The sequence below is a fragment of the Knufia obscura genome (genome assembly GCF_036327395.1).
Source record: "Knufia obscura strain CCFEE 5817 isolate CBS 148926 chromosome Unknown scaffold_12, whole genome shotgun sequence".
Classification (NCBI taxonomy): domain Eukaryota; kingdom Fungi; phylum Ascomycota; class Eurotiomycetes; order Chaetothyriales; family Trichomeriaceae; genus Knufia; species Knufia obscura.
In genome coordinates, this window is record NW_027042698.1 from 941,467 (window position 1) to 955,959 (window position 14,493).

At 51.8% G+C, this 14,493-nt stretch overlaps 6 protein-coding genes across 6 annotated transcripts; 3 read left to right on the forward strand and 3 right to left on the reverse strand.

Annotated features, from left to right (window-relative positions):
* Positions 1–327: 327 nt before the first annotated feature.
* Positions 328–3,861, reverse strand: PMZ80_009140 (uncharacterized protein; the record flags this gene model as incomplete). The annotated part of the gene is made up of 2 exons (XM_064877536.1): positions 328–3,626; positions 3,678–3,861. 2 exons carry the CDS (start codon positions 3,859–3,861, stop codon positions 328–330), a joined length of 3,483 nt encoding a protein of 1,160 aa, XP_064727038.1.
* Positions 3,862–4,776: 915 nt separating this feature from the next.
* UBC6 (Ubiquitin-conjugating enzyme E2 6) lies at positions 4,777–5,604 on the forward strand (the record flags this gene model as incomplete). The annotated part of the gene is made up of 1 exon (XM_064877537.1): positions 4,777–5,604. The coding sequence occupies one exon, from the start codon at positions 4,777–4,779 to the stop codon at positions 5,602–5,604; it is 828 nt and encodes a 275-aa protein (XP_064727039.1).
* Positions 5,605–7,001: 1,397 nt separating this feature from the next.
* Positions 7,002–8,453, reverse strand: PMZ80_009142 (uncharacterized protein; the record flags this gene model as incomplete). The annotated part of the gene is made up of 1 exon (XM_064877538.1): positions 7,002–8,453. One exon carries the CDS (start codon positions 8,451–8,453, stop codon positions 7,002–7,004), a length of 1,452 nt encoding a protein of 483 aa, XP_064727040.1.
* A 521-nt stretch (positions 8,454–8,974) lies between these two features.
* On the forward strand, positions 8,975–10,100 carry CYC3 (holocytochrome c synthase; the record flags this gene model as incomplete). Its single annotated transcript, XM_064877539.1, has 2 exons — positions 8,975–9,058; positions 9,108–10,100. The coding sequence occupies 2 exons, from the start codon at positions 8,975–8,977 to the stop codon at positions 10,098–10,100; spliced, it is 1,077 nt and encodes a 358-aa protein (XP_064727041.1).
* A 966-nt stretch (positions 10,101–11,066) lies between these two features.
* PMZ80_009144 (uncharacterized protein) lies at positions 11,067–11,795 on the forward strand (the record flags this gene model as incomplete). Its single annotated transcript, XM_064877540.1, has 1 exon — positions 11,067–11,795. The coding sequence occupies one exon, from the start codon at positions 11,067–11,069 to the stop codon at positions 11,793–11,795; it is 729 nt and encodes a 242-aa protein (XP_064727042.1).
* Positions 11,796–12,059: 264 nt separating this feature from the next.
* Positions 12,060–13,544, reverse strand: PMZ80_009145 (uncharacterized protein; the record flags this gene model as incomplete). Its single annotated transcript, XM_064877541.1, has 1 exon — positions 12,060–13,544. One exon carries the CDS (start codon positions 13,542–13,544, stop codon positions 12,060–12,062), a length of 1,485 nt encoding a protein of 494 aa, XP_064727043.1.
* Positions 13,545–14,493: the final 949 nt, after the last annotated feature.

Here is a 14,493-nt window from a genome sequence, read left to right on the forward strand (position 1 = left end):
GAAGCGCGTGATGGGGGTTCTGAAAACCTTCGCATATGATGTGTATGACATTTTATTCAAATGATTTTTCCAATTCATCGACACTTGTTCGAGGACTTCATGTCTCAGGCGAATCCAGTCGGGGACAACAAAGGGCAGAACTTGTCCAAGAAGAGATTGTAGCACCATGCGGTCAGGAGGAACAACATACTTCCATAATGATTACTAGTGTAAAGACTACCACGCTAACCATGCCCTGCCATGCTCAACATCAATGCCATCTAAATGCCTGCTCTACTCGCCATACGCCATGCTAGAAATCATCTATTCCTCTCCACACAAACAAGCCTACAATTCCACCCTGCTCCTCGCAGCATTGGCCCTCAAGCTCTCCCACGAACTCACAGTAAGCGCCAGTGTATCACCCGGATCAACACCAAGCACATCGATACCTGTGAAGCCGCTGTAATAGAAGCCCATCAAGATGACAAGGTACGCCATGACAAGAATGCTGCCCTTGAAGTAATTGCTCTTCCCCTCAGTGTTGACGTAGCTGAGCAGGAAAACACACAGGATCACAGTAACCATGTCCCATTGTGGAAAGATCAGATTGAAGGTGTAATCCGCCAGATTCTCGACTGTAAGGTGGGCTTGATAGACGGCGCTGAACAGGACGAGGGCTGGGATCTGAAGAAGTGCGACCTGCAGTACATATGCCGACCCGATCTCCATGGAGAGCGCGATGTTTCCGTTCATAGCGAAGGAAATGGCGTTAAGGAACTCAGTTGTGTTCGGAACCAATGCGAATAGTGTTATGCCGAGGAACTTTTCGTCGATTTCGACGGAAGATAGGATGACGTCCACGGTGTCGACCAGGATTTCGGCGACTGCTGCGTATGCTAACGTTGCTGTGAGCAGGATGGCAGCAGACTTGGTTCTGGACCAGTTTGGCGCATCATGACCACCACCTGCGTGTCCTGCATCTTGGTGTTCGGCAGTCGCTGATGTAGGATGCTGCTCGTTCAGGCGAGCTGCATCGAAGATCGTGTCTAGACGTGCTGTGGAGGGTCGTCTTTTATCACCTTTGCCACTATGCGAAGTCATGTAGGAGGTTTGTCGAGGATTGTTCACTGCATCACGAGCAGCTACAGTCGCGGCTGTGGAAGCCATTGCTGCCACTTGACGAAGTAAGTTTTGGTTGTCTTCGTCAGACAATCCAGGAACGACAGGTCTCATCTCAGGGCTGAGCATCTTGTCGGGTGACATGACTTTTGGGGGTACAACATGCGGTAACAAGTCATCAGCCCCATGGTCATGGGTAGCCACTCCGCTTTCTTCTCGGGCAGTAGTCGATGCCACCTCGGAAGGACCCTCTGGGTTGTGAGGCTCGAGACCAGCCGATCGTAGAGACCGGTCCAGAATCCTTTTATACATTTGGGAATCCCTAATGGCTGGTTTGGGTGTGTGAGGCCCTGGTCCATTAAGAGTCTGCGATGCATAGATGCTCTGACCACGTGTATCGGCCGGACTGATATCGGTTGTAGGAGCAACCAGAACAGGCTTCTTCTCGTCCAGGTCGGTCTGCCAGATCACGGCGGCATGCGTTCGTAAAGTGAAGAGTAGCCCAATCACATATGACAAGAACAACAATACTGCTGCGATCCAGCAATAAGGCTGAACAGCCTGAACAAAGAACAAATCGTCAGGTGCAGCCAGTTGGCGGAAATAGCATTGACGACAGTCCCTCGGTTCGTCCTGCACGCTGTTGGTGCAGGTCTTGCAAATGAGCTCATGCGCACCATAGATTTTGAAAAACAATGTCGGACCAAATGCTGCAATCATGGCAAAGAGCAACATAGTGGATGTTGCACCAGCAGACTTGACGTTGAAACGCTGTGTCTTCCTCCTGATAGCCCCGAAGCACATTGACAAGCCCGGGAGTAATAGAATGCCGGCGAAAATGCTACCGACAATACTGCCTTCAACGAGTCGACTTTTGCCTTGCTTGAGGGCGACACAATAGAGGAAAACCTCAACGACAGTTGAGAAGAACGCGTTGATGACCGCGCCGAGCCCCATCGACGACTGTGCTGATATAGAAGCCACAGCTTGGCCGATGAAGTAGGCCAATGGGATGATTGAGACGAGACCAAGAATGAACAATAGAGCCGGACTTGTGATCCATGATTCGACAGCAAGAACCTCGCTGATGAAGAAGTAGTCAATAATGACAAATGCCACAACCGACAGGAAATTGATAAGGAAGATATTCGTCCCATCAAGTGTGTACTTCCAGTACTTGAATCCAGCGGCTCTGTATGTGCACAAGATGATGGATGAAGGCTTGGTGGAGTCGCGCGCGTATGAGACATTCGGATGGAATGTCAGGGCCAGCGGACGCTTTCGTACATGGTGAAAGAGAATGGTCAATACTCTTCCCATTGGTATCCAGAAGACCATGAACCAACAGAGGAGCGAGACCATAAGCATGAGCGGTGCGACGAAGAAGTAGAAGAAAGCGAAGAAAATGATACGACCAAGCGTCCATTGACCACGTCCGAAGAGTCTGCGTTTCCTAGATGTCAGATCTGTGTCGGTATGATCAGGTCGACCGTTTCGGCCTAGTAAGCTGTCTGTCTCGCTAGCAGAGTCAATACTGTTTCGATGCCTACCAACGATGGAGCCAGTGTGGGCGACGTTTGGGCCAAACATCAGGCGACCATATTCCAGGTCACCGCTCTGCCATCTTTCATATTCACTAATACTTCGACCTTCGCCTTCATCCTCTTCGGCATAGTTGTCGTCCTGTTCGAGCTTAACGAACTGACCAAAAGGCCAGAAGAGATACCTTGCAAGGCCGAAAAAGGTCCTGCCGTAGGCGGCGGCACTTGGCTCGAATGGGAAGATGAAGCAGACCAGGCCAGAGAATGCAGCTGCGGCAGCCAACCACCAACCGAAGAGTATGGTCCACAGACAGTTGAAGAGCCACAACCACTTGCCGACTATCTGACTAGGCGAAGAATGAATGTCGTCTTCGGCATTCTTCTCGACGGAGCGGTTCTTCTTGTACAGTGCTGGTTTCCATATTCTTATACCAAATGGATGTGTTTCATTGATGGCGAGCTGTCGGTCCTTCAATGTAAAGCTTTCAGCATCGCTCAGATCATCATCGTCGTCTTCCTCAGCGGCAGTGAGCTCATCTTCTTCATCAGCATCGGCATCCTCATTTTGCTGGCCCAAATCCGCAGTTGCGCTGCGTTCGATGGGGCCACCGTCGTCTTCGTCCTCTTCCTGAGAATCGACTCGTGGTAGCTGCGGTACATGCACGGTTCGTCTTCGTACAGTATTTGTCCTTGTAAGCTGAGGGAGATCCTCGTTCCTGTTCTGTCCACGATCGTCTTCCACCTCTGAAGGGTCATCGTCCACCGAGAACTGCTCGCCGCGATGTGGTAATGGTTTCCTGTTGGTGGATTGCCTGCGTATAGTCGAAGGCCTCCGCTGAGCTCGAGGCATCTGTGGTGACAAGGAGGAGAAGCCAGGGGAAGCCATTGGATCCCGTCGTATGGCTGGGGAAGCGAGTGCACTGGGTCCTCTCGAGAGAGGATTCCGTCGACGGGTTGTGCCTGTGTCGGACGATTCCAGCGTTCCTGCATTTGATCAGCATTCATATCTGCTTATCTTGAAGCATTTTCGCTCACCATAATGTCTGGGTTGATCTGCTGTGGAACCTTGCCTTACAGCAGAAGCCCTTCTCACGGTACTAGGGCTCGTGGCTTCTTCCTCGTCCTCTTCCTGTATAGAAGGTGGCTGAGATGGGCGTTTCACAGGAGGCTGATCGGCAGAGGAGCCTCCAGGCTTCTTCTGTCCTCCTTCAGGAGCCATGGCGCTCGCCTCTGGAAACGGATTCGTGAGAATAGTCCTATCAAGTCATGCCGAAGGACTCTTCAGTTGCTGTAGGCAGCCGACGAGTATTTGGAGCGCCGTGAGCTACAGTAGATCAACTACCTGACTCGTAACCAACCGCAAGCAAACGTGTCAGATGATGCAGGGTGGGTAACCAGGATGAAGGGTGCGGTATGTTGTTGCAGAAGGTGTTGCTTTATTGGCTAACGTGGCTTGATGGTGACCGATCTATTGCATCCGCACGTGCTTTCATCAAAGCATGGACGGACCGTGAACGTGATTCTGGGAAGTTGCAATGAAACACCAATCCGACCAGAGTTCACACGGTTTTATTAGGACTGTCAGTCAGTGCATGAACCAGCAGTTGGACGAGTTCCTGTCCTAGTCAAATAGTATTCATGAACACTGTCGCGACTGCTTCAAGCAAGATGATAAGCCCAACTCATGCATCTCCAACTCATGTTGATGGCCGAAGTTGGAAAGCCGCGACAAGCATCAAAGCACGCTAGAGACGTTATCCATGCTTAGCTACCCAGTATCATGGGGCTCGCGAGGCCCGTGGAGTCCGTTTGAAGCACCCCGACTCGATGAGAAGGTGCCCAGGCAGATTCATCAAGGCAAGCACGGCAGCTGGCAGCGCTGACGTGCAGCAGCGACCTCATTGGTGCTTGCAGTTGATGCTTAACTAACATCCCGGATTGTGAATGCCTGACGCATCTCAACACCCAGTCAGCTTGACGATCTCGGTCGTTTGTCAAAGTACAATCATTCTTTTAAAACATCGGAACAAATCTAGACCAGCGTTATTTACATATTCTCAGCACAAGTCTAGCTATCTTCTACTCCTAACTAATAGTTGCCCATTGACCAGACCCATCACAACCGTCCGCCAACATGGCCACTCCCGGCGCAAACAAGCGACTGACCAGAGAATATGCGAACATACAGAAAGACCCCCCTCCGTATATCGTTGCACATCCCTCAGAATCGAACATACTAGAATGGCACTACATCCTCACCGGTCCACCAAACACTCCATACGAAGGTGGTCAGTACTGGGGTTCACTCGTCTTCCCTCCAGATTACCCATTCGCTCCCCCCGCCATCCGCATGCACACGCCCAGCGGTCGCTTTCGCCCATCAGAACGCCTATGTCTAAGCATAAGTGACTTTCACCCCAAAACATTTAACCCCGCCTGGTCCGTCTCAACCATCTTGACTGGCCTACTTTCATTCATGAACAGCGACGATATTACAGCAGGGAGCATCAGCGCAAGTCCAGCAGAGCGGAGATATCACGCTGCAAGATCAAAATGGTGGAATACTACAGGAGGTGGCTCTGCGACAAGTCCCAAACCTGGCGTACAGCAAACAACAAGAGGAGTAGGCAACATCAAAGCAGGAGACGGAGGTGTCAAGTTCCGCGCGGAATGGCCGGAAGAGGATGCCGAGAATTGGAAATGGATAAGTGACAATCGAATAGACCCGAAAACTGGCAAGGCCATACCAGATCCTCCTGGGCAGACCATCGAGTGCTCACCAGAGACTACTGCTCTGAGAAAACGATTAGGAGGAATTAATGCGGGTGCGAAATTGACATCAGGTGGTGGAGCTGTGAGAGAAGCAGGTCAAGGTTGGCTGAGGGGACGAGGATGGTGGTATGCCGCAGGTGCATTTATGCTCTATGTCGTTTTGGTGCGCATATTCGGTGAGATCGATTGAGCCGGCCTTCAATCAACAGCTAAGACGCTGAACATATCATCTCAAGAACGAAAAAGAGGACTGGCCTTCGGGCAAAGGCGAGCCACTTGTCGCTTTGAACGTGAATGCAAGGCCAATTCTTACTTCGACCACTTGCAACAGCCAGCACGATCTGCTCAAGCCACCAAGCCCAAGCTTCGGTTCATGCTAAAGACGCCACTGGCGGTGAGAAGGTCGTTGCTGGTGCAATTCGGTCCACGAATTCGATCAGAAAGCTTACTGACAGTCGTTGATGCGCGACTAGACTATCATGCAGGGGGTTCCAAGTCAAGTTAGGAGCGGATGCCGCGGCCTTTGGCACTGCTATCAGGCAAGACCGACCTTTCTGACCGCTCATGCCTGAGGTGCGCCCTTCTAAGCCTTGTCGCGACATTCAACACGTTTCAGCCCTGCCACCATCCTATTGCATGCAATGTGGGCTCATCATACATCCCGCACAGCTGGCATACAACACGACGGAAGCGTAGCGCGAAGCATATCATGACATGCAGAAGATAGGTGCAGACCCCAGAGCGCAATCTTTGATTGCGTATTCGAGACACATTCTACACATTTGAAATCGGCCATCCTAAGCCAACTTTTTCAAACGTTTAGGTCCATCTAGCTATATGCTCTGAGCGTACACCAGTCCATCTCCGAGAAGCCTTCAATGCTCACTTGCACCTTGTACGGTGCCTCATAGACCACCGGACTTCTAGTATCGTTTTCGCTATCCAGATGAATACATAGCCCTGTAGATGCTCTATTTCATCACGCCTCGAATGCGGACTCCCGTTATCAACCTTCCGCCATTCCTGTTTCCCATGAATTGCTGTATGCAGCAGCAACGCCGTCTCGAAGCATCGGTTCACTCCAATCACTCTAATTATACAATTAGGAGTCATGATTCGTACTGACTTCGTACCTATCCAACTTTCGTTCCTCCTAGTGCATGGTCGGGCTGACTTGCTTGCTTCACCATATGAGGTCAAAAGTATCGTGTCGTCCTTGGCGTCCATGCCAGCCACCATGGTGATAAAACGACTAGATGAATGAGGATATCGTGATTGTGTCAGGTCAGGTGGACCACGCTTGATGTCGTCCGGTGTACCGACATGATCCGCTTCCCCGTCAAACACGATGATCACAACTTCCAATGGCACAGGACACAGTGTGCTCACTCCTGGTCGCCAGACTCCTCGAGTCCTCAAGACCATGCGGGCCTTGATAGACAGGTTGTGCGCTCGTGTGCATTCACCGTCCATCTCGCTGGACTGTCCGATGTTGGATTCGTCGAGCGAACCACGTGATGCTCAAGACTGCATGCTTAGTTCATTCCTGGTGCTAAGTTCGTACTAAGTGCCTAGGACAATCTGGTTTCAACCATCAGCCATATCGACGTCCCCGCCCACCCCATTCTCTCCTATTGTTGCAACCCCATCAGCGGGTTCCGCTTCACCCCCCTGCATCGCCTCCGCCTCCGCCGCAATCCCACTGAACTCCTCCTTAAACGCCGGATCAAAATCATCCCGATTGAAATACCGATTATACATCTCAAGCGCATTCGCATCCCTGGGCAACACGAGCACCTGATCAACAAGCGTCTCTTCAAGATTGACTTCTTCAGCCGCTGGACGACGCTGTTGACCCAGTTTCCCTCTGTCTGATTTGAGGAGATTTGCCTGGCCGATGGGGTAATAGTGTGCTTCTGCGGGCGAGGTCGAGTCTTGATTTTTCAGTGTGAGGACCACCTGGCGGGTATGTCGGCCGACCTCCTTGTCCTGTGATTGCGCATTACTGTAGAAGCGGGCGCGGTCGAGCGCAATGCGCAGTTGCTCGTCTTTCTCGGATGTTTCGCCGACGCGTGCGAGGAGGCCCTCGTCGGCGTGTTCTGGGTCTGAGCTGTTGAAGATCTTGCGTATGAGGGGTGTTGAGCCTTGGTCTCGGGGGAGGAGGAGGGACCAGACCATGGGTTGGTTGCCGGGGTCTTCGTATTTGGTTGGTTCGGCGTCGAAGGCGGCTTTTGCGGCTTCCCATTGTGCTTTCTTTTCGGGGTGTTCTTGGGTCATGAGGAAGCCGGCGTCGATTCTGTTGTCGCGGTGGCCTCTTACGGCGGGGAGGGGTGGTTTGTCGAAGCGGAGGAGGTTCCAGGAGGAGCCGATTGCTGTTGCGGCTTCGAAGTCGGGGAGGACGGGGTAGAATGCTAGGGGCTTTAGGTTCTTCTTTTCTGGATGGACTGGGCGGTCCCAGGCTAGTCTTTCTTGTTGTGTGGGTGGTGGTATTCCTTCGGTGGTGTCTTTGGAGGCTGGGTATGCTAGATTGAATGCTTTCTGAATATGTCTCTTGACGTTCTCTTTGTCGTCTCTTGCCATGACTTGGGGTTTAGGTTTCGAGTCCTTCCGTACTCGTGGCTGCGTTGAGCGTAATGGATCGTTTTGAACGGCTGATGTGGCTGTCATGTACTGTGTTTTCCGTAAGAATGTCGAGCTTGAGACTACTCCTCCAGACTTCAGCTGCTCTGGTGTAAGCATAAGCGCCTCGTCCTCTGGATCCAGAGGTGGTGCTATCTCTGGTGCCATTATGGAGGACTCGTCGCCGTCGAAATAGCCATACATGCCTATCACATCTATGGGCATGCCTCCTTCAGCATCTGCTTCAATGTTCGGCTCCTCTCGCTTTGCGATACTAGCTGCAAAGCCGGGGTCCAAATACTGCTGCAGGCCGCCAGTGTCTATGTCTAGCAGTTTTGGAGGCATAGGTGGTGGAGGAAGGTCATTTCTGTAGCGTATCGACACGATCAGGTCTTGCTTGTAATCACTGCGGCCAGCCATCTTGTCGGTATTGGCGTCCTCTATCGAGCTCTAGGATGAATAGAATCCAAGTAAGAAAACGAGTGTGCGCAAGGGTTCGGTCGAGTTGAAGAGAAGGTGGATGCGCGCAAAGCGCAGGTACAAGAAGTCGCGCCCGTATTGTCCGAATGGCACCTTACAGCAATGACCTTAAGGCTTTGATTGTGATGTGATCGGTACGTGTTCTGCTTGTGAGATCCGTCTGTGGTTGAGTGCACAGCATCAACTTCCAACGACCGCGAACTTTTGGAGATGCTGCGGACGCGATCACCGGCATGCATGTGGATGCTTGTTCGGGTAAAGTGCCCGCTACATGAAAGTGGAGATGATAGTCGGGTGAAGTGCCAGTGCCTCATCATGCAGACTTGGAGGCAATCGTGATGGCCTCAGTCTGTATCCTTATCATCTTCGAGCTGTGTATTCTATTGTGTCTTTGAGCAGTCTTGCATTCACATAGAAAGTCGGCCATCACTATAATCTTTGTGCGACTAGTAACCTGCGAAATGGGCTGGTTCTGGAGTACTCCCGAGCCCTCGAGCGCACCCGTTGCGCCGCATCCTCTTCCAAAGCCCGGAGCCACCCCTCCTGTACGCTCATTACCCTGATCTGAACGATATGAGACTAACAATGTAATAGCCGGAATGCCCTATGCACAAATCGGATGTACCATCACCACTACTACAGAAGATTGAACAGTCGCAGCAGTCATCTCAACCTTCATCATGCCCTGTGAAATCCCCGTCTCAAGCTGAACGATACCCTACCACACCCGCCGCTCCTATAGATCCGCCGAGACAGTCGCAGCAAGCGTCATGGTCAGCCTCGCTAAACCCTCTCAATTACATGCCGACTTTCAAGAACGAACGTGCAGCAGACTCTCCTCAATCAAGAAGTCTAGCCCTTGAGCGGGAGATATCATCCATACCTCGCGGTGATGCTGATTCAAATTGGGAATACCCATCTCCCCAGCAGATGTACAACGCTATGCTACGGAAGGGCCACACCGAAACTCCAGCTGAAGACGTTACAGCCATGGTCGCTGTTCACAACTTCCTGAACGAGGGTGCCTGGAACGAGATTGTGGAATGGGAGAACATCTTTGCCCCAGGCTTGTCGGCAGGCTGGGAGAAGTGTAAGCGAGGCGAGCAAGGCTTAGCCATGGACCGCGCAAAAAGAGAATACCTTGCCGAATTACAGGCCGAGCGAAGGCGTGCCGCTGGCCTACCAGACGATGCAACGAAACAGACAGAGCAACCACGATTATTACGCTTCCAAGGCCGCCCGGGTGAGCCAACTCCAAAGGCAAGGGTGATCCAAGCCTTAGCACAAGCCTTCCCAAACAGGTTCGGCCAGGAACCTCCTTTCGACCGACACGATTGGTATGTTGCTCGAAAGCAGCCTGATGGTTCGGCAAAGGAGGTCCGATATGTCATTGACTACTATGGTGGTGGACTTCAAGCGACAGGCGAGCCAGTCTTCTATCTTGACATTCGACCTGCCCTGGATACTCCTACTGCGGCGGCAGAACGTGCCATACGCTGGGGAAGCGACGTCTGGTACACAGCGACAGGTTCTGGGATCAGAGAGAAAATCAAACAGCAAGAGGCCGAGGCTCGGGCCAACAGCTGAGCTTGCGCAATGATCAGATTTCTTTAGCGGCGCCTGGCGATTGCCACAGTACTACTCGAACACTTCTTGACGACGCAAATGGTTTGTATGGCTGGAAGGATTTATGTATATGGCCTTTGCAAACTTCTGTGTTAATTTTGTATAGATACTCCCACCTCTTAGCGCGGTCGTTCAGCAAGCGCAACGAAATAATGAACATAATGTTACTATTTCAGACGTTCTATTGCATGGTTCTAGAGTCCAAAACGTGTGTTGGCACAGCGGTTCAGCCTGGCGTGTAGAATCAGTGGTTAGCAGCGACGCAAGCATACCAGCACGGGGTTCCCGAGTTCGCCTCCCGCTCGGCGACTGGTAGAGGTGGTACAGAAGCCCCTTCTACTCGGAGACATCATGTTCTTCAGTCATAAAAGGTCTCTCCCGAACCTTGACCAAACTTTAACACTACCCCAGCGGAACAGCTCTCCACCCTGCGTCAGAGTACTCCAGATCTGGCACATCAGTAAAGCTCTTCCAGGATATCATTAGATATCCGCATCTCAATCCTCTTGACGATTATTGACATACTTGATAGTCTGTACAAGCACTTCAAGTGCCGATGCCTGGTCAAACCCGGCAAGCACAACCATCATCATTCCAGTTGCAACAACGCGGTACTCGCCAACCATTGGCTACCAGATACTGCCTTCATAACATGTCTGTTCAATGAGTCAACTCACAGCACCAGGCAGTCACGCTTGAACCCAGCTGAGGTGGGTAAGCACCTCGCTCCTACCAGGACTCACACTATCATTACTACCTCCAGGTATCTCTGTACCTACATATAGCTTTCTCCCATCTCTTCTCTTCTCATTACCACAACATCCAAGCCAGTCGCAATCACCCGTGAGAAGGCACATCACGTCACATCATATACAAAATAATCAAACAACAACACCAACCACGACCATAACAGCACCCTCAATCACCATGCCAAGACCATCCCGAAAACAACCCACCCCACCCCCAAAACCAACCCTCTCCATCCTCCACGAAGAAGCCACAACCTCCAAACCAATCTACTTCCACAAACCCAACGAACCCAACGGCTATCTCTGCCAATGGTACCCGTCCCCCCTGCACGACCCAACCACAAACCTCAAATTCACCTGCTGCGAGCAATACATGATGTACCACAAAGCCCTGCACTTCGCCGACACCGAGTCAGCGGCCGTCGTGATGGCCACGGATAACCCACACGAGCACAAGACGATCGGGAAGAACGTTAGAGGGTTCAAAGCGTACGAATGGGATAAGGTTAAGCGGGATGTCGTGGTGCAGGGGAATATGCTTAAGTTTGGGCAGTGTGTTGCGCCGAGGGAAGACGGGTTTGTGTATCCGCCGCCGGAACTAGTGAGTGGGAGGCTGGTGGTGAAGCAGGGGGTGAAGGCTGAAGAAGTAAGTCTGAGGGAACTGCTGCTTGCGACGGGGGATAGGGAGCTCGTTGAGGCGGCGCCGGGTGATAGGGTTTGGGGTGTGGGGTTTGGGGCGGCGGAGGCGGAGAGGTTGAGGGGGGTGAATCGGGAGAAGTGGGGGAGTAATTATTTGGGGAAGGCGTTGATGGAGGTTAGGAGGGGGATTAGGGCGGAAGAGAATGGGGAGGAGATGGATCGTGAGCATGGGGAGGTGGCTGAGCGAGAGGGGGATGTGGAAGGGTGATGGGCTCACGACGGATGAAATTGCTTTGCGAACTGATTTGGAGCAGGCCTTGGTTAGGTTCGCCGTTGCATAACTTTTATGATACCCATAGGTTGCGACCTAGTATACTTTATCTGTATTTCTATCGTACATGCTCATATCACCAGTGCTGTTTTTCTGGATATGCTCTTTTCTAGTGCAAGCTCTAATGCTTTTCGTTCCGACATCTCTAGCCACTTTTCGCATGCTTTAATCAGGAACAGATTTCATATTTTGACATTCCAATCAACCAAGTTCCACGATCCACCCTTCATTCTTCACTGTCCCCTCAGCTTGTCCTCCCCAAATCACAATCTTATCACCATACTCTTCCCACCCTGCTACTGCAAAATCCGTAAGACCTTCCTCTGGTCTCTCAACATCGTCCTCGGTCACGGCTTTTTGAACAAGCTCAACCCTACTCCATTCGTGCTTCCCACTTTTCCAGCTGTCGGGCAACTTCGTAATAGCCTGAGACGCCTTATCTCGAACTGTATCTTTTATGCTCGTAGCAGTTTTCGCTGCCGAGGGTATCTGGAAGAGGTGCATCGCCTGGGGGTTCGTACTTGATAGGCTCAGAAGATACATGCGGCCGGCGCCTGTGGTAATCGGTATCACATGTTCTGTCGGACCTGTTGGCTCACTCTGAGGCTGGGCAGTAGCTGTCTCTTGCTTCTGATCAACAGATGAGGCGTCGGCTGGGACGGCAGGATCCTGCTGGGCAGACGGGTATACTACCTGCCACTGTCCACTTCCGACTCTCCCTGTACTCAGTGTAGCCGCATCTTGTGAAGCTGCCTCATTGTGCTCGGGGTCGTGCTCTGAGAGGTCAAGGTGCATGACTGTTGGCCCGTTGACGTACCACAGTCGATGCTCCACGTACACGATCCGGCCTGGTATTGAGCTGTCCTGAACTGCCTCTTCTACGACCGTGGGAAATTTATGCCATGCTCTTGTGCCGACGTCAAATGTCCATGTGTCGTTCAGGGGTGCGCCGGATACATCGTAGCCACCGTGGAGGAAGATCGTACCGTGGATATCGAGTGAAGGGCCTTGTCCATCGGCTACGGACATTGGTGGGGGATATGGAGAGCTCGTGCAGGATGGTGAGTATCGTTGTTCGGGGATGCCCTCTGTGCATTTTGCGGGATCTGCGGCTAGTATTGTGTAGCTGCTTCTTAGGGTGTCGTAGACGAGTATTGAATCGAGAGGTGTAGTGTTGCCGGTGTTTGAAGTGCGTGAGTCGACGCTTGCTGTGGAGAGTCCTCCTAGGACATAGATTTTATCCTCGATTGATACCGAAGCATGTTTCGTTCTAGACCATGACGAATGTTGTGATTGTTCCTTTGAGTGTGATTGTATCTTGTCGAGATGTTCGGCTTCGGGCTGCAAAGGTCGTCGCTCTGAGTCGAGGACGGGTTTCTGCAACTCATAGTCGACGTCTATGGGTTGTCCAGCGTCGGTTCTCGAAGCGCCGAAGTCGGGTGGGAGGGATAGGACATGGACGCCATGGTCTCCTTGGCCGCCAGAAGGTTCTCCGCCTACCAGATAAATCTTGTTCTTTATGGTGTTTGCTGTGCTACCAGAGACGGCTAAACCTGCGGCGGGAGACTTGATCTTCTTGTAGTTGGCGTGCAAAGGAGCGGTTGCGGAGGATACAGCAAGGCCCCCTACTACAGCCCCCTCCACCACGGTTTCGACAGCGTAGAATGCTGCTACCGCTTCGGCCATGGTTCAAGTATGTGTTGTACAGAATGGTACAATGGTGGTTGACCTTATACAGGTGTGTTTGACGATATACCTGGTCTTTGTTGTTTTGCAAATGACGTCAGAAACCACTTAACGCGTTGAACCCGTGTCATATTAGCGCGTCCTTAGTTTAGCGATGCAGGGATAGGCACGAGCGTATCGACACCAGCCAGAATCCTAGAATTCTATGAGGACCGACGTGCTTCCGAGACACCGGATGGCACATCTTGAGCAACTTCGTTCAGCTCTTTGACTAAACTCAAATTGGCATAAGGTGCTGGGATGATGCGCCCAGCTAGAAAAGAATGATAGCAAGGAAGCGACTAATATCATGACTTCTAACCACATAAGGAGACTCGCATCGGTACTCCTGCCCGGCGTTTCTGATTTGCCTCAGCTATCTAACTTGGCTTAGCAAGTAAAGAAGAATCCTGACCCCCTCAGCTGACAACGCAAGTTTGGTGCCTGACTGGTGGCTTTCTGTCGGGAAATTGCCATTACTGCAGTAGCATTTTCACAGAATTTACTGCAATTGTTTGCCAGAATACCACAGAGAACTATTTCTGCGTTCTTGGAATTCTTCCGAAGCCCGTCCTCGTTCAATGAGGCTCCTTCAATGAGAAGGGACTGCAGGGACAACAACACCAATCCTGCCCACAGTCTTCCTTCTGACACGATTTGGGTGGCTTCTTCCAATCACTCAAAGGCCATGAAAATGGAACCCAGCAGCAGGTACAGCCCATGTTGATGGGCGTGCAACCTTCTGGTCGTGGACCTTTCCTTGGACCATAGATGCCAACACCCATGTTGATTGTGACTAGCTCGTTCGGCAGCGACTTCGGCATCGCGTTCAATAGGGATGGCAGACGCGACAGCCAAGGATGATTGGAGGGTGAGACTGGCAAGAGCTACTAGGGCGGTATTGAGCCTC